This window comes from Pristiophorus japonicus, chromosome 14, assembly GCF_044704955.1.
Source record: "Pristiophorus japonicus isolate sPriJap1 chromosome 14, sPriJap1.hap1, whole genome shotgun sequence".
Taxonomy (NCBI): domain Eukaryota; kingdom Metazoa; phylum Chordata; class Chondrichthyes; family Pristiophoridae; genus Pristiophorus; species Pristiophorus japonicus.
The window spans coordinates 33,555,496-33,581,367 of NC_091990.1; the positions used below are offsets into that span (position 1 = coordinate 33,555,496).

The window sequence follows — 25,872 nt, forward strand, 5'->3', positions numbered from 1 at the left end:
ATACTTAGTGGAATTACTGTGATGAAAATTGGATATGGGTCTGGAACATGGTAAATTTGAAATGATAGTTGTATAAATGTTTATTTAGACTTTACTTCAATATTCTAACACATTCTTTCAAAAAAATGCAAGAAGTCAACTCCGAGGGAGCTTTCCCTCCACTTCCTTCATGCTAGTAGTCTCTAGTCAAAAGTCTAGTTTCAGGCCCCCTACATATCATTCTCTGTTTAATTCTAATTCTGTTTGAGCTGGTTACTGGTAGCCTTATTTCCCCCCACAAAGTGGTAGCGCAGAGGAAGCACCTAATGTCCATTCTGTACTCCTCACTGAGGATTTGACATGGTGATGATTTCACTTTGGCAAGATTTAAGCATACATGTGCTGTGCCACACAAGTGTGCTGCCTTTCAGGTACCATAGCTTCACAACACTAAGACTTCCTCTTATGACCCTCACAGTAATTTACACCGCAAATGTGCTTAAAGTACTGCCTTAATCCCTCATTAATTGGTTACTGAATGAGGTGAGCTAAACAGATTTAAGCTTCAGCCATTTTTACACTTCTATTATAATTGGCTAGAAAATAACTGAAATTTAACCTATTGGCAACCCAGAAAAAGCAGATTACCACTACAGAAGACCAACATTATAATTGAAGTGTTCAACTTTAATACTTAAGAATGTATTGTTCCCTTTTCCTCTCACTATGGATGATTTTCAGCCCTAGTACGAGAGGTGAAACTCTGAAGGAACACATAAAAATGATGCAAAAAGCTCCCATCTCCCAGTTGATCGAAGCCTGAACATTTTGATAATACAACAACTTACATAATACCATTCACGTAATGAATATCCCAATGCAATTTACAGGGGATCAGAGGTCAAAGCAACAACAATAAGCAATACAATAAGTAGTCTATTATTTCCAAGTACAAATTAATGTACAAGTCAAATATACTATTTCTTATGTTCTTATTTTGCTTATTCTATTCTGCATATATTTGCCAAATATGCACATTGCACTTACATTTAAGTACCAAACACAGCTAAAGACACTCTGTGCCGAATTGTACCTTGTGATTGATTACCATTCATGTTATTGGCTTCCCGTGGTGGCTGGTGTGCAAAAAAATCCAAGCACAAGCCATCTTCCACCCTTCAACATGTGGTTCGGGACCTGGAATATTAGGTCCTTCATTGAAATACCTGTGAACTCATCCCTTTTTGGCATAGAACAAGTCATCCTCGTCTCGATGATGATGTTACTGGTTTGCTTTTCAAAAAGGCACAATGAAGTATAATATGCCATCAAAAATTAATTTTAAACAGTTTGTATTGTGTACCATTAGAAACCTTTCTAAAATTGCATCACAGGTCATAAACGGTCAAAGCAATTTAAAAAAAGTTAACTTGTCACAGAAAGTGCTCCCTGCCTTGCCTCAAGTCTGTACGCCATTTGCAGAATGGTCTGTCCTATAGAATTAGCTACAGAAGACCACTGGGAATTGTTAGTTACTCAAGAAACTGCATGTGGATAGTTTATTATAGATTGATGAACTGGTGAAATACAAGAGTGTATATGTCGACATCAAAAAAGCTCCTTTAGATTTTCCATCCATCGTTCAAAACTATAAACCCTAAATGTTGATACACTCAGCCTCAGTTATAAATCAAATTTAGCCATTAATTGCTGAATACAATCTGAAATAATGTTATGCAGTAATTACAATGTAGCCAGACAAGTAATATTTAATGAACGAACTTAAACTGTCACTTATATATGTTGAAACCAAAGGCATCAATTAATTCAGCTTGGCTCAATTAGTAGCACGCTCACCTCAGTCAGGATGCTGTGGATTCAAATCCCACTCCAGAATATTAGCACATCATTTAACCTGATACTTTAGTACAGCACTGAGGGAGCACCACATCGTCAGAAGTGCCATCTTTTTGGTGAGACCTCAAACCAAGGTTTGTCTGTTCAACATTCTATGACACTACTCAAAAAAGGACGAGGGGAGTTCTTCCCAGTGCCCTGCCCAATATTTATCCCTCAACTAACACGATCGTCAGTGTGCAAATTAACGGCTGCGTTTGAAGACGTGAAAGGCGCTATACCAATGCGTTATTTTCTTTACATATCAAGATTTAAAAAACTATATGCTATTGCAAATAATTTAAAATATATTTCGTCACTCCAATAATCGCACAGATCACACATTACGAGATCCAATCGCACATAGCAGACAAAAAACCGTAACGCTTATTCCTCAACATCAATGTTTAAGACTTAAAACTAAATCTAGCTGAATCCGTTCTAACACTCATCGTATATTTTATTTCGCCTGCTAAAATATCAGGTGAACGATCAGAGCTGGAGACTTCCCAACTCCAAACGCTATTCGGCCACTGTTAACTTCCAGCTCGATCCGGCGAACACCTCATGGCAGACGCGGGGGGTTAATAAACTCGCCAGTAAACAGTGAATCGTCACTCTACTGCTGCAGCAGGAATCTATATTAAAACACATCGGGCAATGAATTTGAAATAAATAAAAACATTCGTGCGACGGGCACCTGCCGCTCGGGCTCCACAAGCCCCGGTCAGGATCAGACTCGTCCCAACGTTATTCGTCTGTCCAGCCTGCGCTCTGACAGACGCCGCTTGTTTCTGCTGCCCCGGCAGATGCGCCGGTCCGGGCCCAGGTCCCCATCTCACGGCCCCAAGTCTCACAGTGCCCGGTCTCTCGGTTCACGCTCCTCGGTGCTCAGTCTCACACAGTTATCCGTTCTCCCTATCCCCGGTATCTCGCTCACGCTCCCCCATTCCTCGGTCTAACGCTCACCGTTCTCGGTCTCCCGGTTCCTGATCTCTCGGTCCCCGGTCTCTGGGTCTCGGTGCCCGGTGCCCAATGCCCGCTCTCTCGGGTGACGGGAGCTTCTCCACTCGAGCATCTCAAACACACCACGGCGTCACTTCCGTTTACTGACACCCCCACCCCACCAACCAATCACTTTCCCCCAAATCGACACCTTTGCAAAGGATTAATAAATCAGTTCCGCCCATCAATAAACAACCATACAATCTCACCGTCACAACGGCTCAGGGAAACAACCACCAACAATGTAACTCGGAATCCAAGCTTTCGCGCGTGACGGCGAAATGTGTGAAAGGCGGCGAGTGCGGAGCGGGAGGGCGCGGGTAAGGTATCCCGCGGAAACATGAACGGAGTGCGTTTGTTCCTCACTGCCATATCGTGCCAATAAATAGGAGATCTAATTCAAAACAAACCGCATATATATTACACGGCAAGAAAAAAATAGAGCGCCGTTGTGTGTCAGAGTTTGGGACTTCACTAGCAATGTCAGGAGGGACAGGCCTGAGTTAGACATGACGCCGCTCTGCCCGTGCTCGGTCAGCGCGTAGCGACTGTTGCTTGGGGAGGGAGTCGTGTTCCTATTGGTCTATCGTGCTGAATGTCAGAGACGGTGATTGGTTGGCGTTGCTCGGGTCAGAGTTCACTGTTACCCGGATGGTGGTGAGGTGCTGGCGGCTCTGGAGTGTGTGCGCGCGGCTGTGGTAATTGCTCAGTTTTATCTTTTTTTGTAAACCCGCCAGTGTCCAAGTGGTTCATCAACCGGGACATCTTCCAAACAAAGCTGTTCCGAAATTAGAAACCTTAGATTGAGCGATTGACTCATTTGTTGGTATCCGCTTTTGCTTCAGATGAGCCACTTGAGCATAATTTAGCTGACCCGCCGGTGCGGTACTGAGGGAGTGCTTCACTGTCGCATGGCCTTGTGAAGCGATATTAAACTAAGGCCTCATTTCTTTTGCCCATTTTAGTGGTTCAGGTGGACACTTTGAGATTCTCTATCACTATTTGAAAAGCATTGAATTCCCTCTGCCCAACATCATAAGCAAATTAGCTGGTCTTTCATTTTTTTGCTTTGTGCAAGAAGGCTGTGCTTGTATAACTACTTTGATGAGCAATGAGAGTAATCAATGGTATTTGAAGCACTTTGAGGTAGTCTCTTGTATTTAAACTTTTGTGGTGCCCCCACATGCAACTTGCTGGAGAGCTGCAAGCACCCATGGACAATATTTCTAATTATAATGGAAGCGTGTCATTTGAGAAAACGTGTCATCCACAAATTCTACCACTGTGTCACTGCGTTCATGCTTTTGTGAAAAATGGAATTACAAACAATTCTAAAACAGTGTCTCTCGTTTGAAGAGAAGTCTAATCAGGTTATGCTGATCTCTTTGTTAATATATTCATTGTATAAACATTAACTATAATTGGTCTTCCTCCTTTTGATATACTCACAAATCCTCCAGTCTAATATTGTTAGCTGTATTCAAGCCTGCCATCCATAGTTTTGTATATCTTGCAACTTGCATGATCAAAGAGAATATTTTAGTAATATGGTAACTCAGAGACAGAAGTCAGTTACTGTTGTTTTTGTGTCCAGCTTGGGATACTTGGAACATATGTGATGTATTTTGGGGATCAATAAGTTGCTTCAGAATGTGTAACCCCACTTTACCTCCTGCATGGGAGGTCTCTTATTCTACTTCTGCTGGAGTTAAGAAAAAGATGCTTTGTTACACATCATGTTTTTTCACCAAGTGGAAATATTTGAATGTTTTGTATGAAGCTAGATCAACTAATAGTTTCTGAAACAAAAAGTTGTTTATGTTGGAAGCAACAACTTGCATTTATGTAGTACCTTTAATGCAGTAAAACATCCCAAAGATCCTTGATCTCATGGTGGTTTAGTAGGTTAAATGCTTGGTTCAAATGTAGTCCAAACTGATGTGTTGCAACTGTCTGCTGGTGTAAAGGTTCCACACACAATGAATTTAGGTACTCTAATCCAGTTTCTACTGAGCAGTAGTACATGGGTCAATTTTGCTTCTAGTGCAGAACATAAATTAGCTGCTTTATTAAAGCCGATGTGGGAAATATTACAGCTGGTGGATGCTGTCCTGAAATTGGAATAGAGGGAGCATTACTCTGCCTCCAACCTGACCTCACAGTGCTTACTACTGACATTGGGTACCTGAAATAGAAAGTGTTCCATTCCCTAGCAACAGCAGCAGCTTGCATTTGTCTAGTACCTTTAAAGAAGTGAAATGTCCCAAGGTGCTTCACGGGAGTGTTATCAAACAAAATTTGACACTCGAGCCAAGTAAGGAGATATTAGGATAGATGATGAAATGCTTAGTCAAAGAGGTAGGTTTTAAGGTGCGTTTGAAAGGAGGATAGAGAGGCGGAGAAGTTTAGGGAGGGAATTCCAGAGCTTGGGGTCTAGGCAAATGAAGGCTCGGCCGCCAATGATGGAGCAATTTAAAAAATGGGTGTGCGCAGGAGGCCAGACTTGGGGGAGCGCTAAGATCTCGGAGGGTTGTAGGGCTGGAGGAGGTTACAGAATTAGGGAGGGTCAAGGCCATGAAGGGATTTGGAAACAAAGATATGAATTTTTAAATCGAGGCGTTGCCGGACCAGGAGCCAATGTAGGTCAGCGTGCACAGGAGTGATGGATGAACAGGACTTGGTATGAGTTAGGATATGGGCAGCAGAGTTTTGGATGAGCTCAAGTTTATGTAGGGTGGGTGATGGGAGGATGCCTGGAGAGCATTGGAATAGTCCAGCCTGGAGGAACCTAAGGCATGGATGAGGGTTTCAGCAGCAGATGGGCAGAGGCAGAGTCGGGCGATGTTAGAGGTAGAAGTAGGCGATCTCCGTGATGGAGCGGATATGTAGTCAGAAGCTCATCTCGCCTGCAAATACGACACCAAGATTTCGATCAGTCTGGTTCAGCATCAGACAGTTACCAGGGAGAGGGATGAAGTCGGTAGCTAGGGAACGGAATTTAATACTGGAGATAGATAGCACTAGCATTCCTCTCCTTAATGAGCACAATGTTCTGAAAAATTACACAATTTTTAAACCTCTAGAAATAGTTGTCAATCTGTTGCAATTGCACAAAATTCCAGATAGGGAGATGTATTCTTTCTTTATGACTTGTGAGGAACTTATTGATTGATCAGGTTGGATTGTATGCCTGGCTTGGTTTGGTTTAGCTTTAGATTTTTTCACAGTGCAAAGATCTTTATGTGTACATAGTGGAAACATTCTTTGGTGTCTAGTTAAATGTTTCTTTTTCATTTAATCTATTTATTTTTGACAATTGCTTCTCCATTCAAACTAATTTTATACCTGCTAACAGAAGAATAGAGTCAAATGTTTATTTAAATATATGAATTTAAATGTTTATAAATCACTGTCCCATCTCCTGAAAGTTACTGCATAGTTTCTGGGGAGAAGAAAGAGCAATCAGTATTTTGAATGAAAATGTATCAGTTATTGTTCTTGCTCTGATACTGAAGGATTAGTATTCAATGAAAATGTATCATCTTTGTGCCTGGTGCTTTTGTCAGGCTGTGAAATTCTATCTTCCTCTGATGTTGTTCTGTAGAAAACTCTCAATTGTATTGAAATATTTTATTGCAGTTAGGATTGCACTAATGGCATCAAATTCAGAGAATCCATCCGCGACTGAAGATGGGGCAAGAAACAAGACACTGGAACGATGTCTTGAGGTTCTACAAGATGCAAAAAATGATAGCGAGCAGTTTGCAGCTCTTTTACTGGTAAGAAGAATGTTTTGGTACTCCAGCCAAGTTTTCTGCTGACACTAACTCGAAGAGTCAGATGAGAATTTTACGCCCAAGTTTCCCAGTGTATGAAATGAGTTTATACATCAACTTATTAAACATGCAACAATTATTTTGCCTGCTGGGAATTGTCAATCCATTAAGCAGTTAATTCTCCTTATTTACAATTTATTTGAATGTTGTATAGTGCAAATGGTCTAGGTTGAGGGAAGAAAACCTAAAAGTGGAATGTGACTTTTTTAAAATAGAACATTCTGTTCTCAGTGAACATTACTGACTGGTACACTGTTCTTTCACCTTTACACCATCATGATCAAAGCACAGGCAGAAAACCTTCATCTTTAGCAGTTATATATGTAATGAGTGTTTTATAGATTGATGTTAATCACCTGCACAAAATAGGAACAGGAGTCTCGGTCACTGAGTCCTCTGGCCTGTTCTGCCATTCAGTTACATCATGGCTGATCTGTATCGTAACTCTCTTTCCCCCCCTTGGCTCCATGTCCCTAAATACCCATGCGTAACAAAGATCTATCAATCTCAATTTTGCAATTTTTAATTGACCCCCAGCCTCAACAGCTTTTTGGGGAAGCGTCTTCCAGATTTCCGCCAACATTTGTGTGAAGAAGTGTTTCAATAAAAACAAAGACATGCATTTATATGGCAGATTTATTCAGTGAAACCATACAAGTAGCTGTGTGGAGGGGCGGAGGGGGAGGGTGGCAAGCCATAATGCAAGGTGCTTTTCTGAGGCTGGAGTTAAAAATTAATTGTTTGAGCAGAACAGAAAGAGCTTTTCTCCACATCTGGTGATGCAGAAAGGTGTCAAATGAGAAGGTACTGAGTTCTCCAGCACCAACCTTTTTTAAAAAAGGAGGGAGAGAGAAAACGGGTAATTATAGACCGGTTAGCCTGACATCAATAGTGGGGAAAATGTTGGAATCAATCATTAAGGATGAAATAGCAGCGAATTTGGAAAGCAGTGTCAGGATCGGTCCAAGTCATCATGGAAGGGGAATCATTCTTGACGAACCTTCTGGAATTTTTTGAGGATGCAACTAGCAGAGTGGACAAGGGAGAACCAGTGGATGTGGTGTATTTGGACTTTCAAAAGGTTTTTGACAAGGTCCCACACAAGAAATTGGTGTGCAAAATCAAAGCACATAGTATTGGGGGTAATGTATTGACGTGGATAGAGACTGGTTGGCAGACAGGAAGCAGAGAGTTGGGATAAACGGGTCCTTTTCAGAATGGCAGGCAGTGACTAGTGGAGTGCCGCAGGGCTCAGTGCTGGGACCCCAGCTCTTTACAATATACATTAATGATTTAGATGAAGGAATTGAGTGTAATATCTCCCAAGTTTGCAGATGACACTAAACTGGGTGGCGGTGTGAGCTGTGAGAAGGATGCTAAGAGGCTGCAGGGTGACTTGGACAGGTTAGGTGAGTGGGCAAATGCATGGCAGATGCAGTATAATGTGGATAAATGTGAGGTTATCCACTTTGGGGGCAAAAACACGAAGGCAGAATATTATATGAATGGCGGCAGATTAGGAAAAGGGGAGGTGCAGCGAGACCTGGGTGTCATGGTCATCAGTCATTGAAAGTTGGCATGCAGGTACAGCAGGCGGTGAAGAAGGCAAATGATATGTTGGCCTTCATAGCTAGGGGATTTGAGTATAGGAGTAGGGGGGTCTTATTGCAGTTGTACAGGGCCTTGGTGAGGCCTCAACTGGAATATTGTGTTCGGTTTTGGTCTCCTAATCTGAGGAAGGACGTTCTTGCTATTGAGAGAGTGCAGTGAAGGTTCACCAGACTGATTCCCGGGATGGCTGGACTGACATATGAGGAGAGACTGGATCAACTGGGCCTTTATACATTGGAGTTTAGAAGGATGAGAGGGGATCTCATAGAAACGTATAAGATTCTGACGGGACTGGATAGATTAGATGCGGGAAGAATGTTCCCGATGTTGGGGAAGTCCAGAACCAGGGGACACAATCTTAGGATAAGGGTAGGCCTTTTAGGACTGAGATGTGGAGAAACTTCTTCACTCAGAGAGTTGTTAACCTGTGGAATTTCCTGCCGCAGACAGTTGTTGATGCCAGTTTATTGGATATATTCAAGAGGGAGTTAGATATGGCCCTTGCGGCTAAAGGGATCAAGGGGTATGGAGAGAAAGCAGGAAAGGGGTACTGAGGGAATGATCAGCCATGATATTGAATGGTGGTGCAGGCTCGAAGGGCCGAATGGCCTACTCCTGCACCTATTTTCTATGTTTCTATGACCACATAAAAGTCATTTTAATTTGAGTTTGAAGTGGATGAATTTGTATAACCAATAAAAGACTTACATTTATATAGCACCTTATGCATATTTGCAAAAATAAAAGTACACAGAAGTAGAGAGAACCTTGTGACATGGGTTGGCAATTGGTTGGGAGGTAGGGGACAGAGAGTATAGATACTGGGAATGCACTCTTATTGGGGCCTCAGCTTTTTAACCATAAAAAAATCAGTGACCTGGATGAAGGAACAGAGACTCGAAGTTTGCAGATGACACTAAGTTAGAAAGCACAGTAATTGTGTAGATGGGAGCAAGAAGTTGCAAAGGGACATAGAGAGATGGTAAGTGGGCAAAACTGTGGCAGGTCGAGTTCAATGTGTGGGAAAGTAAAATCATCCACTTGTTGATTTCTGGATTCTTTTACCTCAATCTGGTTCAGCAAAATTACTGAAACGAATACTGTTTGTGCTTTAAACAAAGCAAGCTTTTATTTAAAAAGCAAATCCCGATCGGGGACCTTATCAGACAGAAGGAATGCAACTCTGATAGAACGCACCCACTTCCTACGGACAAAGTGACGTTACATTGTAAAGGGACGACGGTTATACATTTTTGGCAAAAGATAACAAGATAGGGCTAGAGTGACATCCTAGTTCAGCCTATCTCTTTTGATCCCTCTTTCCCTTTGTCCACTCATAAGCCGACCTAAGTATGGTCTGATTTTAAACAAAGACCTCCTGTTAATGTTTCAGGTTAATAACATGATTTAATAAGACCTTGAGGTTTTTCTGCAAGTTGTGGGTTTTGTTTCAATATGTGTTAGTGTTGTAACATTTCGCAGTCTCGAGTCTGAGATGTCATGGCTATTCCTCCATGAATTCTTTGTTAGCTTATACTGTCCCTATACAATTCCCACGTTCTCAACTTCAATGTCTCTATACATTTTTAAACATTCACATTCCCCCCTTTTATCATTCCATGATAACCCTGGTGACTATTCCAGGAGTATCGCATTCAGCCATTCGCACTCTCTTTCCTGATCCATATTGTTGTTATTGTCGAGTAGTTCTTTAGTTCGTTGGACCATAACTCGGGAGCCCTTGACCACAAGAGGGTTTGCTAACCTTGCCATCATTACTTTACAACAAAGGTTAAGGCAACCAACAATTAGATAGGATCTCCAAGATCCATCTGATAGCTAATCAAACCAGCTAGATCCTTCTGCTGGTGTGGATAACTTCTTCACCTCCCTTCTTATGTGATCATCGAGATTGGTTATGTTTTCTGAACTATCAGGAATGTAAGGGTCTGAATGTTGCACTATCAGGGCACACGTTCCCCCTTTCTCAGCTAACAGGTAATCGAGGGCCATTCGGTTTTGTAATGCTACGGTCCTTATTTCAGCTGTGATGCCCTCCAGAGCTTCAGCAGTATTGGTCCCCCTCCTCTCGTGATAGTTTGGCTCTGAATCCATCTGACCGTCTCAGTTAGGGTTAGTGGAACGGGGCGCAAAGGAATTCCCCCTTTGGAATGTATAGGGATATGTGAACACAACCAACATCTAGAAAAGTTCCCATTTTGCGCATAAACATAAGACATGTACAAAAAGGTGTTTACATGGAGCTCTCGTTTCTGTCTCCCCTCCCATGCGCCGAAACTGTCATATATCAACACTATTATACAGACTGTGGCATACAGACAGTTTCATCTTATGGCTCAGGATTCAGATAAATAGTCCAATTATTTTGCTGATTAAAAGAGTTCAGTTTTCCCGTCTCTCTTCTCAGGTCACCGTCGGTGTAGCTGGCTGTCTATCACTATGGGTAAAAGTTCAAACTGGTCCACGTTCCAATTAGGATGGCAACGGCCTTGTTCAGCTATGGAGAAGAGGAAGTCTGGAACAGAAACAGGAGTTAGAATAACCAGTAAAATAGGTTCGTTAGAGGGTGGTGAGCTTGCAGTAGTGCAGGTGAACCCAGGCACTTTTCCCCTCAACCTTGGCTGCAGTGGGGGTAGTGAGTAACACCTGAAAAGGCCCCTCCCATTGTGGCTCTAATCCCTTCCGAAACCATACTTCCCTGGTGTCACGAGGGACAATTCGGGTAAAACTGGGAGGTCGAGGTGAGCATCTTGAACCTGGTTGTGAGCTAGTCGCAGAGCCTGAGTCAGAGAAAGAACATAGGTGGTCATCAGTCGAGCTGAGATACCATATCTAGGAACAATTTCCCTCATTAACACCTTAACAACAGTTTGAGCTTTATTGTCCAGGGTAGGGTAGGCTTCAATCCATCTGCTAAACACATCTACTATTACTAACACATATTTGTAACACTGAACTTTTTGCAACTCAATGTAGTCCAACTGAAATGTCTCAAAGGGACCTTCGGGTAGGGGCGTTTTACCCCAATCACAGGGGACTCCCTTCCCTGGATTATGTTGCTGGCAAACCAGGCAACGACTACTGATGTTCTGGGCGAGCGCCTGGAGTCTAGGGTGCCACCAAGTAGCCAAAAGTGTATCACTCGTGGTTCTTGCTCCACAATGAGTAGCAAAATGCATACAGTCAATAACCCATAGAGCCAACTCGTCAGACATGCAAGTCTGTTCCGCGGGAGTGGTCCAGAGTTTAGAAACATTGTCATAAGTACATCCATAATATTTCCACAACAGTTTATCTTTTTCAGGAGCGTCCTCCTGTGCTTTTATAACATCTTGGGTGGTTGGCATTGGTTTTTCCGAGGCTAACTTATCCTTCGCAGGATTTTTAGTCTGACTCATCATTTAAAACGAGACCACACATTTGTTTACTGAAATTCAATTTCGTCATCAGCCTCGGTCAACGCAAAGCCAACCATTTTAACTACGTAGTCTATCGATACATTTCTCAGAGGTCCTAGTGGAACTCTGAGTACGTTTCTTGTGAGTGCACTCTTTCTTTAAGAAGTCAACGGTTTTTAATATGTCCTCCTTCTGTCAATGAAAGCCCTAATTTAATGGAGTTTTTCTGCCAACTCGACAGGAGTGATTTTTTTTAGACTGCAGTGGAATTTTTCTCATAATTTAAAATCTCAGAACATTTTTTTTCTTTCAGCACCTATTTAGTACGTTACTTTTTTTTTGTCTTTTCCATAACTAGAGGGAAGTCTGGCATGTAGGCTGTGGACTGCTTTTCGTTATCTCAATTGTTCCAGCCTCAAGGTCGTGTTATTTAATATAATATTTTTTTTGAATCCATCTCAGTTGTTTTGCTGTGCCTTCTCTGAATGTTTTCTTTCGACAAGTAAGTGAGCATGTCAAATCCTTTTTTTTAACCACCGGGACCATGTATTTTTTTCTTTTTTTTTTTTACTCAACAAACCTATCCTTTGTGCATTTCCTGGCTCCGTAACTTATCATCCGAATATACGTAATTCAATAAGGTTCACACTCTTAAACTTCCCACATACAGGACAACACTACGAAGGGTTAAAAAAAACTTTCATTCTGTTTGAAAAAGTGGGTGGAGCTAAAACAAACCACAACTCCCCGGCTTTTTTTTTACACAGTAAAAATCACACAAGCATTTCTCATTTAAAACAAACGTTCACAAGAGTCTCTTTTCTTTCCTATTAATTTTTGGATCCATGATTGATCATCTATCCCTATCTAGCTCTAACTATCCCTACTTTCCGTGTCACCGCACGGATCTACTTGGGCCTCGAACCCACACAGACACTGGGCCTCGAACCCAGGCAGGCTCTGGGCCTCGAACCCAGGCAGACTTACCTAACCTATCTTTCCAAGTCGCCGCTTGGTTTGCGTCACTGCGCAATACTTACCTATTCTAACCTATCTTTCCAAGTCGCCGCTTGGTTTGTGTCACCGCGCAATTTCCCTATCTCTATCCCTATTCTAAGTTTGAAAGGTATTCACCAGATTGTCCTGGATCTCGTTCAGACACTACCTGAGAACCAGCGAGTGGCTAAACTTTCCTCAGACTTTTGAAACTGGGGGAAACTGGAGCAGTATTGAAATCATACTCACTCCAGTGGCCACTTTCCCCTCGTCTCATCCAAGGCTAGTCTGGTTCTTAATTCGCAAGTTTTCGGCAGTCGTCCGTTGAGATCCCACTTCTGACACCAAACGTTGATTTCTGGATTCTTTTACCTCAATCTGGTTCAGCAAAATTACTGAAACGAATACCGTTTGTGCTTTAAACAAAGCAAGCTTTTATTTAAAAAGCAAATCCCGATCGGGGATCTTATCAGACAGAAGGAATGCAACTCTGATAGAACGCACCCACTTCCTACGGACAAAGTGACGTTACATTGTAAAGGGATGACGGTTATACATTTTCGGCAAAAGATAACAAGATAGGGCTAGAGTGACATCTTAGTTCAGCCAATCTCTTTTGATCCCTCTTTCCCTTTGTCCACTCATAAGCCGACCTAAGTATGGTCTGATTTTAAACAAAGACCTTCTGTTAATGTTTCAGGTTAATAACATGATTTAATAAGACCTTGAGGTTTTTCTGCAAGCTGTGGGTTTTGTTTCAATATGTGTTAGTGTTGTAAAATTTCGCAGTCTCGAGTCTGAGATGTCATGGCTATTCCTCCATGAATTCTTTGTTAGCTTATACTGTCCCTATACAATTCCCACGTTCTCAACTTCAATGTCTCTATACATTTTTAAACATTCACACACTTGGATCCAACAAAGACAAATCAAAATATTTTCTTAATGGTGAGAAACTAGGAACTGTGGAGGAGCCTGGGCACACAAATCACTAAAAGCTAGTGCACAGGTACAGAAATAATTTTTCAAAAGGCTAATGGATCGTAAGAGGGTTGAAATACAAAATGAAGGGAGTTATGTTTCTGTTGTTCAGAGACTTGGTCAGAACTGGAGTACTACATACAATTTTGGGCTTCGCACCTCAGGAAGGATAATTTGGCCTTGGAGGTGGATCAGTGCAGATTCACCAGAATGATACAGTGGCTTAATAGGTTAAATTACGAGGACACGTTGCATGGGGATATAGTAGTGTAGTGATTATGTTGCTGGACTAGTAATCCAGCGGCCTGGACTAATGATCCATAGAGTTAGATGAGGTCCTTACTACTAGGGGGATCAAGGGGTATGGCGAGAAAGCAGGAATGGGGTACTGAGGTTGCATGTTCAGCCATGAACTCATTGAATGGCGGTGCAGGCTAGAAGGGCCTAATGGCCTACTCCTGCACCTATTTTCTATGTTTCTATGTTTCTATGTAATACAAGTTCAAATCTTGAGAATTTTAATTCAGATTTTTTTTAAATCTGGTAATAAAAATCACTATCAGTAAACCAAGCAGACACTTATGACACTTGTGTAGCAACATTCAAAACGTTTGACAATAATTTGAATAAAATGTGTTTATTTTAGGTGACCAAGGTGGTGAAGGCTGGTGAAGTTGATGCTGGAACTCGTCGACGGATATTTGATGCTATTGGATTTTCTTTCCCGAACCGACTTCTTATTACCAAAGAGTCACCACATGGGTGTCCCAGTCAGATTTTCCGAGCTCTCGGCATGACTCTGCTTGCATGTTTTTCCACGAATCCAGAATTGGTTACTCACCCTCAAATCCTCAACAAAATACCCATTTTCAATGAAATTATTAGTTCAGTAATGGACTCCGGGGCAGATAGTACCACCTTCACATCAATGATCGACGACTCTTACCAATGTCTCCATGCAGTTTCTGCCTATCCTCAGGGTCAGAACCATCTAGTAGCTCAAGGTACAGTGTCTGCATTATGTCAGGCTTATCTAAACCAATGTCATGGCCATGAGCAGGCATTGTGTCTTCTCGTCAGTCTCCTGAACGCAATGGAAAGCAAATGTTGGAAAACTTGTAAGCCAGATCTCTTGAAGGTACTCAGCATGCTCAGTGAACAGTTTGCTACAGAGGAAGATAACCGGAAATTTGAGCTGTGCAACGTGTTGCAGCATTTTCTGCCCTCTGTACCAATCCTAACCGAGGACCCATCTGTCACTGGGTGCCTGAAGAACTTTCATACTGGTCTCTTCAACATACTCAACAGTAAACTGAGTACCTCGCAACGGGACCCAGCACTGAAACTTGCTGGCCTGTTGTTGACTGTCTATGGCTCAGACTGGATCCTGGCAGAAAACGTTGAAACAAGAAGTAAATTCCTGGCGTTGATTGTGAATCTGGCCTGTGTGGAAGTTCGGATTTGCCTGGAGGACCCGGGTCTGGGTGCAACTTACTCTAAACCAGATGTCATCACGGCATGTTACAGTATCATCGAGTTTGGGATGATGGTTTGTGTGCTTGGCGATAAAGTCTGTCTAACAGGAGCTGCAAGTAGTCAGTTAGTGCAGATAATGGTAGAGGCCTTTGGAGCAATCATTGGCTATTTTAAGCAGGTGAAGTATGGAAATGTGTTTATCATAAGAATAAGTTACCTTATTTTTGTATTTGTATTTTCTTATAACCACACTTTTGTGTCTAACTGTTCAGATCATTTTTCTATGGTTTTGAATCCTCGAACAGAACAGCACAGAAGGAGGCCATTCAGTCCATCGAGTCTGCGCTGGCTCTTTCGAAGAGCAGTTCAGTTAGTCCCACGCCAAATCTGCACGTAAATCCCTCATCCCTGGAACCATTCTCGTAAATCCTTGAGGCCAGACATTCATTGCAATGCTGCAGCTCTGATATTGTGGCCCTGTTAGTCATTATTTCTTCGCTTTCAAACTAGCTTGTTCAATAATGTTCACCCTGGAAACTTTAGGGAGGGTGTGGGTGAAAGTAATATATTTATATAAAAATTACACATATTTCAGGGGTCTTGTTTAGGTTTGGATTGTGTAGTGCAGACTCCAAACCAATTGATTACAGCAATGCAATGAATGCATTGGCTACATATTTGATATATGTATTTTGTTATGGAAGCTCGTTGTACATTGAATTAGAACGTATATTTTGTACAATGGAAATTCTTAAAGCTGTTATTTGGGGTTCCAAGAAATAATATAATAACTTTTATTTAAATAGCCCCTTTAACGTAGTAAAACATCCCAAGGTGCTCCACAGCAGTGTTAACAAGACAAAACAGATACATTTGACACCGAGTCACTAAAGATGAAATTAAGGCAGATGACCAAAAGCTCGGTTAAAGAGGTAAGTTTTTAAGGAGCGTCTTAAAGGACAAAAGACAGGTGGAGGGGTTTAGGGAGGGAGTTCCAAAGATTAGGGGCCAAACAGCTGAAGGCACAGCTACCGATGGTTGAGCAGTTATAATGAGGGATGTTCAAGAGGACAGAATTTGAGGAGTGCAGACATCTTGTGGGGTTGATTGGTTGTGGGGTTGTAGGATGGAGTGATTTGTAAACAAGGATGAGAATTTTGAAATCAGAAAGCGCAGGGGTGATGGGTGATCGTGACTTGGTGCAAGTTAGGACTTGGGCTGCTGAGCTTTGGTTGACCTCAAGTTTACGTAGTGCAGAATGTGTGAGGTCAGCCAGGAGTGAGTTGGAGTAGTCCGGTCTAGAGGTAACAAAGGCATGAATGAGGGTTTCAGCAGTAGAAGAGCTGAGGCAGGAGCGGAGGCGGGCAAAGTCAGTTTTAGTTATGCCACGGATATGTGGCCAGAAACTCATTTCAGGGTCAAATATGACACCTCGGTTGCGAACAGTCTTGTTCACTCTCAGATTGATGCTAGGGAGAGGGATGGAGTCAGTGGTTAGGAGACGCAATTTGTGGCAGGGACCAAAGATAATGGCTTCGGTCTTCCCAATATTTAATTGGAGAAAATTTCTGCTCATCCAGTACTGGATGTCGGACAAGCAGTCTGACAATTTAGATACCAAGCAGGGGTCGAGAGAAGTGGTGGAAAGGTAGAGTTGGGTGCTGTCAGCGTGCATGTGGAAATTGACTGTGTTTATATATGTTTTAAATATGTCACCAGGCTGTTGCACAATGCAGTTGTGGGAATGTGAAAATTCCCACGGTAATAAATTCTTGATCTCAACCAGATTGGGGGTCGGTGGAGAGAGTTGCTCACCAGCCAAACTGTTGTATCTGCTGATGGTGACTGCTTGCGAAAGTCCAGAAATGACCAAACCCCAGACTGAGTTGGAACAGTGTGCTGTACACTCTTGGGAACAGTCCAGTTGGCCATAATTGCAGACAAACATTTAAAGTCGTCCAAGAACTAAAGCCGATATCAATAGTCAGCAAGTGCCAGTGGGGAAATTGAATTTCCATCAGTTGAGTATGGAGGTTACAGATAGCCTGTGGTTCAACATTTAATTTTGTATCCAAATGCACAGAATTTGTTGATCTCTGCATTTAAGATCATTTTGAGACTTCATTGTCTTATTTCCTTGTTCTGAGAGAAGTTTTTTTTAAGATCCAAAAATCAGTGGTGTTTCATCCTGTGTAAATCTGTTTATTCTTACTCTGAGTAACACCAGGATTCAGACACCATTTCAACAATTCAGCTGCAGTGGTGCAAACCAGGCCTTCCTATTGCAAGCTTGTTGTGTCGAAGCTTTCCTTCGCAATCCCTTGCAGTAGACTTGGAAAGTAGTTATGCTAAACCCGTATCGAACCTGCGTACAGTTCTGGTGGCCTTATTATATAAAGAATATAGAGGCACTGGAGATGTTGCAGAGAAGCTTTACAAGGATGAAACCAGAAATGCGAGGGTATACATATCAGGAAAGGATGAACAGGCTGGGTTTTCTCTTGAAAAAAAGAAGGCTGAGGGGTGACCTAATAGAGGTCTTTAAAATTATGAAAGGTTTTGATAGAGTAGATATAGAGAGAATGTTTCCACTTGTGGAGAAGAGTATTTCTGGAGGCCATCAATATGAGATAATCACTAAGAAATCCAAGAAACTTCTTTATCCAAAGAGTGGTGAGAGTGTGGAACTCGCTACCACAGGAAGTGGTTGAAGCGAATAATACAGATGCATTTAAGGGGAGGCTAGACAAGAGGGAGAAAGAAATAGTGGGTTATGCTGATGGATTTAGATGAGGAAAGACGGGAGGAGGCTTGAATAGAGCATAAATGGTGGCATGGACTGGTTGTGCTGAATGGCCTGTTTCTGTGCCATATATCCTATGTAACTTGAGTATGGCCACTGGTCCTTTCAATGTGAAATTCTTACACACATTTACATCATATTTTAAAGGGCAAATTTAGCTGCCACAGTTTAAATTTGTTTATTGCTTTCTATACTGAAGGTAACAGAAGAACAGCTGTGGGACCCATTTGTATTTGCCTCAGTCCGGATCCTGAGTGCATGGATGGCTGAGGAGACTTCTACACTCAAACAGGAAATCTGTGACATACTGCCTTTTCTGATTCGTTACGCTCAGATGCTGTTTGAATGTCCAATAAAATCAGATGACCTAGACAATCAAGTGAAAGAACTCTCCCTGGCTGACCGCTCCGAGGCAACAACCTGGTCTAAAGACGCCTTGAGGTATGAATGAAAATGTGATGTCGCATTCAGTGCAGTCCATTTGATGATCACGATTATTTAATCCATTATATTAACTTCTCAACCAGGTGGGCTAGAGCTTGGCTTGGTCCATGTTGTACCTCCATTTCCCAGTCGTCAAACAAAACCTCAAGTTATTTGGAAAAATGTGCAATTCTTTGCACAAAGGCAAAGTACAGTTACACCTCCTTAAACTGACCCCACTTTTCACCAACAAAACTGTAAATTGCTCAATCAGTTTACACACCCCCTCGGTGTTTTTCACTCCACACTTCATTTCTTCAGATTTTGTGTGCTCGGGAGCTGATTTTTTTGAATGTATGATCTGATTTGTTGCTGAAAACTTGTCAGTATGTATTTTGCTAAATTTGGAGTCCAAGCTGAGGAATGATCGCCTTTTTGGAGTGTAGATAACATTGTGGATGTTTGTTTATGGGGAGCGGGCAGGAAAGTGGAGCTGAGTCCATGATCAGATCAGCCATGATCTTATTGAATGGCAGAGCAGGCTCGAGGGGCCAAATGGCCCACTCCTGCTCCTATTTCTTATGTTCTTATGTTTCTAACGTTCATGTTGGATGATTACAGCTGGCGGATTAAGCAAAGTGATTAAACTGACTGAGAAGCTCAGTGGTACCCTTTAGCCACGAGAGATTGCAAACTCGTTCTTTAACTTTAAACTGATTGTTGTGGCTAAAATTGTGTTGAGGATTACAGCTAGAAACCTGTCTCTTACCACTTCGGTGCACATTTAATGTTTTCTAATTGTATGTCTCTACTTGTAGGTTTTTATTACCTGGATTTTGCCACCTTTCAGCTGAGGATATCCCTCGGAGAATCTTAATTTCACACGGGTTTCATGTTTTGCTCCTCCGTTATTTCACGCAGCAGTGGGAAGTCTTCAGTTCTTCCCAAAATGCACTGCTTTTGCCAGATGATGCAGAGATGAGTCTTCGAACAGCCTGCGGAATTTTTCTAAACCTTGTGGTAACTGAGCCTGCACTGATCAGGTATAAAGTACCTCATCCCAATCAGGAGGGTCGCAATATAATGTATGGATTCAGTGAAAATGCCTAGATTTCAGTGTTAGGAAGCTCGTGAAAAGAAATTTGTGTTTATCTTCTTGAACGGTCCCCAACCTGGGCCACCAAAATGGGCTTCTTTATAATTCTAAAATAACACATTTGCTGTTAGCGTGGGAGGGTAGAGGAGAGAAGGAGGCATGGAAAGTATTTGGAAAAGGTTCCAGTTTAACATATAGCAAACATAGGCTGCAAGAAATTGGTTGTTTTTCAGTTTCGAGCTTGAGCACTGATTCCACTGAAGCTGATCAAATTATGCTTGTTGATTTCCATCAACAGCTGGACAATCCCACCCCAGAGCTTCAAGCCTGCAGCTACATTTACATTTTCTGCCATTTTTGTGGCATGAGGCCTGGCCTCTGGGCTAGGTTCCAGGACAGGCAACTGCAGTGCTCCTGGGGCTGGGCAAGCTCAGTGTACTTTGGCTATGTTGTTCCTGTCCAATATCAAGCCAGAAAAATCTGCCTCATTAAGTTTAATGCTGAGACAATGTAAAAGACCGACTTGCTAATATAGTGACATTGTTTTGTTTTAAATACTCTGACTGTTAATGCTCTGCCTGTGATGCTGATTATCGATAAACAGTCTTATACTAGTAATGAGTATCCCAGGGCTGGTAAAGGCCTGTTTCAGTTGTACCATTCTTAAATAATTTCCACCAATAATATATCCTTCCCTCTTCTCCAGAAGGCATGACTCCTTGCTGGGTTGTGGTACCTCACCCAAATTATCGTTACTCTTGCATAAATCTTGACAGTGAGTGTTGTGCTGACATTACAAATGAGCCCATCTTTTTCCCATTCTATTGCCCATCCTACTTGCCCTATGGGCATTAAGATTCAACCACATTGTAAAAGACTGGAGTCATGTGTGTGCCAGACCAGGTAAGCCTATCTGAAGCTGACAGCTTTTATCGTCACACATTTGTGAGCTAGCCCCAGAAAAATTAAGATTTATTTAATTCAATTTCACACTTGTTATGGTGGGGTGACTTATAGGTTGATGGTCTAGTACCATAACTATGAAGCTACTGTATATGCCTTGTCCTCACTCCACAGCCACAAGTACATTTCTAGCAGAGGTCACTGCACAATGACCATGAGTGGGAATTTTGGTTATTTTTCCTGTAAGTCTAACTTGGGCAGTCCTAGCTTGAAATCAAGGATCAATCCTGAATCCTTCCTCGTTTGCATGATTCAGTTACTCACTGTGTTAGGCTCTCTGACTGCTCAGCAGATTAATATTGGTTGTTTTGAAGATCACCATTTAACCTGTTTACTTAATGATTTAACTCATTAAATGTCAGACACTTTTTTTTATACCTAATGTACAGCATCCATTTTCACATCATCATCATATGCGGTCCCTCGAAACGAGGATGACTTGCCTCCACGCCAAAAAAAAAGGATGGGTTCACGGGTATTTTGAAAGAAGAACCCGAACTACATCCTCAAGGGTGGAAGATGCCTGTGCGTGGATTTTTTTAACGTGTGGTGACCGTTGCACACCAGCCACCATTTTCACAAATGCACTGCTGATTGCAGGCTGGCAATAATTTATTGGCTTTTCTCTCCATTACATAACCAGAATTGGTAACACTATAATTAACTCGTTAAATAGGTTTCAGAAACATTTTTGGTCTGACCAGATATCTTACCGGGAGGGGGAAAAAATGGACATTCTAATTTTTTATCTCTTTTTAAAACTGTTGCTTACCTTTTGATCTTCTTTATCTGTTGTTGCAGGCAGGAAGAATGTTTCTCATCTTTACTTAGTTTGTTAATGGAATCCCTGCAGTCATTGCTTTGCAGCCGGCGTCACCTGATTCTTGCTGCTAACTTCACCACGTTGGGGCTGATGATGAGTCGCGCACTGGCTGGCACTCCAGGTACAAAGTGGGGATGGTGAATCAATGCCCGCCCCAATCATTGTTGATCAATCTTCAAACCCTGCATCTAATGTAAAACTAATATAAACATTTGCTGTACTTTGGGTAGGGGAATTTATAGCTCTGTGCTAGTGCAGTGCTAAAGCAAAGAATAAACATGTTAATATCAATTTACATACAGGACTAAATCTGAAAGAGATTAAGTAAAAAAAACTCAGCTAGAGTTGTCACTTCTGATCGCTGTCTAGTGGAAAGTGCACATGTAAACCCCGAAGGTTCACAACATACTGAGATGCCTGTTTCAATTTTCTTTTATTTCTCATGTCTGGAATGGATACAATTATGAGTCCATAACAACAATAACTTGTATAATGAAACATTCTACAGTACTTCTTGAGGGGTGGTGCAGAAGCGGGGGAGCAGAAACACTGAACAAGAGTTAAGAAAGGTTATTGAAATCATGGTCAAAGAAAACTGGTTTTGAAGATGCCTTTTGAAGGTGGGGAGTGATATAATGGTGCTGAGGAAGACAACTGAAATCAGTTCTTTGGGGAGAAAGGGATGGCCGGGAGTGGGGGTAGGTCAGTGGAGGTTGGTGAGGATGTGATAGGTGAGTGGGATAGGATATGGGTAGAAGAGTTTTAAATAGGGTAGAGCTGGAAAGCCAATCAGGAAAGTGTTGGTAAAGTTGAACCTGGAGGTGACAGGCATGGATGACTTTCAGTGATGAAGGTAAGGTAGCAATGAAGGTGAACATAGGCAGGATTGTTAAAGGATAGGATGTGCAGTGTGCAGTTCAGCTTGGGGCTGACCTAAGTGACCAGTCAAGAAAAGAGATGGAATCTGGCATGCTGGTGGGAGATGTCTACAGATGTTCAGCTGGAGAAAGTTCAAGCTGAATACAAGTTTATGTTGGGCAAGTAAAGTCAAAAGCCAAGCGTGGTGGCTCAAAAATAGAGATGGAAGCTAATTCCCTGTTTGTGCATAAAGCTGGCAAGAGGTAATATGTGCATGAAGAATGGGAGGGGCCCAAGGACAGAGCATTAGGGCTGGCACAGATCATTGTGCAATAGCAGGAAGAGAAGTCTTTGCAAGAAATATGCTGGGACAGATGGAAACAGAATGATGAAAATGTGGTATCACAAAGGTCAACATTGAAGGAGGTGGGTTTCATGGATCAATTATATTAGAAGGTTTGGAGATGCAGCTGCAGAGCATTTTGGAGTCGGGGCTGAATTAGGAAGAGGCTGAAAGAGGTCAGAAAAGATGGGGGGGTGGTGGGGCGAGGAGGCTGAAGCAGCTAAATAAATATCCTCTATTTTGGAGGCCAAGAAGTTTATGACCTCCTCAGATTTGGCATTAACACAAGTTTGTGATGAAGAGGAGGTGATTGGATTTGTCTTTTAGGTTATATAGTAAAAGTAATCGTGTGTGTTCTCTTTCCCCCCCCCCCCCCCCCCCCCCCCCCCCCCAGTGCTACAGGGAACTGCAGTATCCAGGGGCTTTTTCCGAGGGACAATTCACTTTCTGTCAAAAGCACATACAACTCAGATGGAGGAGGTTGATGACCGAACACAGATTGTGGTGACCGAGAGATACCAGGAAGCTTGGGATCAAATCTCGGAGCTTTGGTTTTTGGGAATGCAGGCTTTTGGTAGTTGTGTACCTTTGTTGCCATGGCTACCACAAAGTGTAATTGAATCCGAATGGTTGAGTGACATTTTTGATTTGCTAAATCAGGCTTCACCTGTGACTGTGGAGTTTGACCTTATTGCTGCCTTCCAATGTGTTTTAGCTGAACTGGCAAAGAACAGTAAACCATGTAAAGACATTATGTTGCTGAATAATGGTGAGGAGAAAGCAAACCTGTATGGAATGGCAGCTTTGGAGCAATGTCTTTGTCAAAATTAGGGACCAGCCAACCTCACTCACCCGAAATGGCCAAGTAAAGCCACTAGCACGATGATCTGAAGGGACTTGGAGCTTGGTAGTGCTTCAGGAAGCTGAAAAGATTTAATAGTGAAGATTTTTTAAACCAGTTATTAATTTTACTTAATTTTAGGTTTTGAAGTACTTCTCATTAGCTGTTTAAAGATATAGATCTCACTTATTTTGTTAACTTGATATAACTTGGGAGATGGAGCAGCTGCATCCCTATATATTCTAGCAACCGGGAAATCTCTCGCTCACTTGCTGTCGCTCGCACTCCCTTACTTTTGCCCTTGGTTGCAAAAATCTTGTTTCTGATAGGTATTAAAATCCAGCCCACCTCTAGAAGGTGTCTTGTAATCAGTATTGTAATAGAAAAAACAAACTGTTACAAAGAATTGTGAATCAGAAATAAATACAGGAAAAATCATCTTTGATTTTTGCAGCATGGAATTCTCTTGTGAGTTAGCTGTGCCGCTACATCTTGGACTAATAATCCAAGCCAGCTTGATATGAAAATGTCCTCTTTCTCCGATAGTATAGAAACATAGAAAATAGGTGCAGGAGCAGGCCATTCAGCCCTTCTAGCCTGCACCGCCATTCAATGAGTTCATGGCTGAACATGAAACTTCAGTACCCCCTTCCTGCTTTCTCGCCATAACCCTTGATCCCCCGAGTAGTAAGGACTTCATCTAACTCCCTTTTGAATATATTTAGTATAGCTCTAGCGGTCCGAAATAAAATCAGTTTGGTCAATCTCAATCCAGTTCCTAATGAGAATGAATCCACAGCACAAAAGTCCCAGAATGTGCTATAGCTTGTCTGAGTCAGAGATTGTCAGTTTGTACCCCAATTTTTTTAATGCTGTACTGATGCAATGGGGAAGTAATATCTTCTGAGTTTGGGATTAAGTCACATTGCTGGGACAGAGAGCATAACTCTATATGGCTACTTTATACCTGACACTGAGTGAAAAGCAGAATGTTTTCCATGCTCGTATTTTGATGAGCACAGAAAAATCCACAAAGTTTAAAATGAGATGCTAACAGTAAGCCTCCTAAGGCCACACAGACTCCGATCCTATCAAAGCACTACTGAGATTGTCTCATTTTCTGTGCAATAGTTTTGCCACTGTTAAAATCACATTGTTAAGAACAGCTCTATCTTGAATAAAAGTTCTCCGACTTCTTTGTCCAGATAATACAAATATTATATCGTCAGTTCCCCCAAAATTGATCAATTTTAACTAATGGTTATAGCAGTCATTGTCTTTTGGCTACTTCAGGTTGGAGCATTGCCTTTTATGCTGAGCATTATGCTGCTAGCCAAAGAGTTAGAGGAGGTGATGGAAAATGTAGATTTCTATAGGGCAGCAGTGTTGCAATCTTTCTACATATATTTAGCTAATGTCTTTATTTCCCCTCCCCTGAAAAAAAGTATATCCAGAAATGACAAAATAAAGACTTAAGTATGAGTGTTGAAACCTAGCTTTCCAATTTTTTGCAAGTCGTCTGCTGTGAAAATCAGACTGGATATTCACAGGTTTCATTATTTTGCCTCCTTGTGAAACTCCCTGTTCCAAATAGACATGGTTCCTGATGTGAGTATGATACTGTGACTCAGTTGCACTGACATACAAAATGTGCCTCACTGTGGCTTATTTCTTTGCCTCCATTTCTGTTGCTCCATGAATTCATTATCTATAAACCACTTTGGAATGTTTCTGAGATATATAAATGTAAGTCTGTTTGTATTTATTCCCTCCCATTCTTTATTTAAGACCCAAGTGAAATATCTTTATTTTAATTGTCTAAATGTGATTGCTAATTCATCTAAATAGAAAATGTGTGGCTTCAACTGGATTTTTTTAAAGTGCTATGTGTAAAGTCCAGTAAAAGCACTTGTGCACTGCTTCTGTTAAAGACCGTCTTTGAGTAACACAAAAGCTGACGTTATTTCTTCATTCATGTTACAAATTGTTTTCTTGTATTTTGCTGTGCTTCCTCAAATTAAACTATTTACTGGCATAAAATCTACAATCTGCCAACTGAAAATGTCATTTTTGGGTGGGGAATAATTCTTCTTGTAACATTACCTTTCAAATGACTAGTTCAAATCCCAGCGCCTACTACCAAGTAGGAGCAGGCCTGATGATGCCAGATGTAATTCAACAACATGGTGCTAGTGATAGAACCAGACCCAAGAAACATTAACTTGCGTAAAATTTTCGGAATAAGCTGTAGTATTTAAACCGAAAGGTAACCCAGATGTTCATGTTCAATGATGTCCATGTGCAGGACTGTTTAGAAAGCGACTAACAACACATTTCTGTTCAAATCTATAATTTTATTGCTATCTTCTCCGGCAATAAGAATATTATTACTAATTTCTGGGATGTTGGCGAGGCTAGCATTTATTGCCCATTCCTAATTTCCCTTGAGAAGATGGTGGTCAGCCACCGCCTTGAGCCGCTGCAGTCCTTGTGGTGAAGGTACTTCCACAGTGGTGTTAGGAA

General features: G+C 41.8%; 2 protein-coding genes across 6 annotated transcripts in view; one reads left to right on the forward strand and one right to left on the reverse strand.

Moving 5' to 3' along the window:
* The window catches only part of LOC139279847 (dyslexia-associated protein KIAA0319-like protein), a 109,206-nt gene extending 105,843 nt beyond the window's left edge, over positions 1-3,363 (reverse strand). For 3 of the 4 annotated variants that reach the window (XM_070899108.1, XM_070899106.1, XM_070899109.1), the window contains exon 1: positions 2,845-2,918. The gene's annotated coding sequence lies outside the window, so the exon portion shown is untranslated. Of the gene's footprint in view, positions 1-2,844; positions 2,919-3,089 lie in introns of those variants that run through there. The other variant, XM_070899107.1, reaches the window with a different exon arrangement.
* ncdn (neurochondrin) lies at positions 3,015-25,378 on the forward strand. 2 transcript variants are annotated; one of them, XM_070899111.1, is made up of 7 exons: positions 3,015-3,200; positions 6,520-6,659; positions 14,370-15,377; positions 18,202-18,443; positions 19,244-19,468; positions 21,286-21,428; positions 22,903-25,378. In XM_070899111.1, exons 2-7 carry the CDS (start codon positions 6,534-6,536, stop codon positions 23,337-23,339), a joined length of 2,181 nt encoding a protein of 726 aa, XP_070755212.1. In that variant the 5' UTR covers positions 3,015-3,200; positions 6,520-6,533; the 3' UTR covers positions 23,340-25,378. The 2 variants fall into 2 exon arrangements, with proteins under 2 accessions (XP_070755212.1, XP_070755211.1); XM_070899110.1 differs by lacking the exon at positions 3,015-3,200 and adding an exon at positions 3,516-3,578.
* Positions 25,379-25,872: the final 494 nt, after the last annotated feature.

What these genes read in the sequence shown, in the direction of transcription:
- ncdn (XM_070899111.1), top strand. Translation starts at nt 6,534, where the DNA reads ATGGCATCAAATTCAGAGAATCCATCCGCGACTGAAGATGGGGCAAGA. An exon ending in TGGTCTAAAGACGCCTTGAG is followed by an intron (nt 18,444 to 19,243) that starts GTATGAATGAAA and finishes CTCTACTTGTAG; the next exon opens with GTTTTTATTACCTGGATTTT. An exon ending in CGCACTGGCTGGCACTCCAG is followed by an intron (nt 21,429 to 22,902) that starts GTACAAAGTGGG and finishes CCCCCCCCCCAG; the next exon opens with TGCTACAGGGAACTGCAGTA.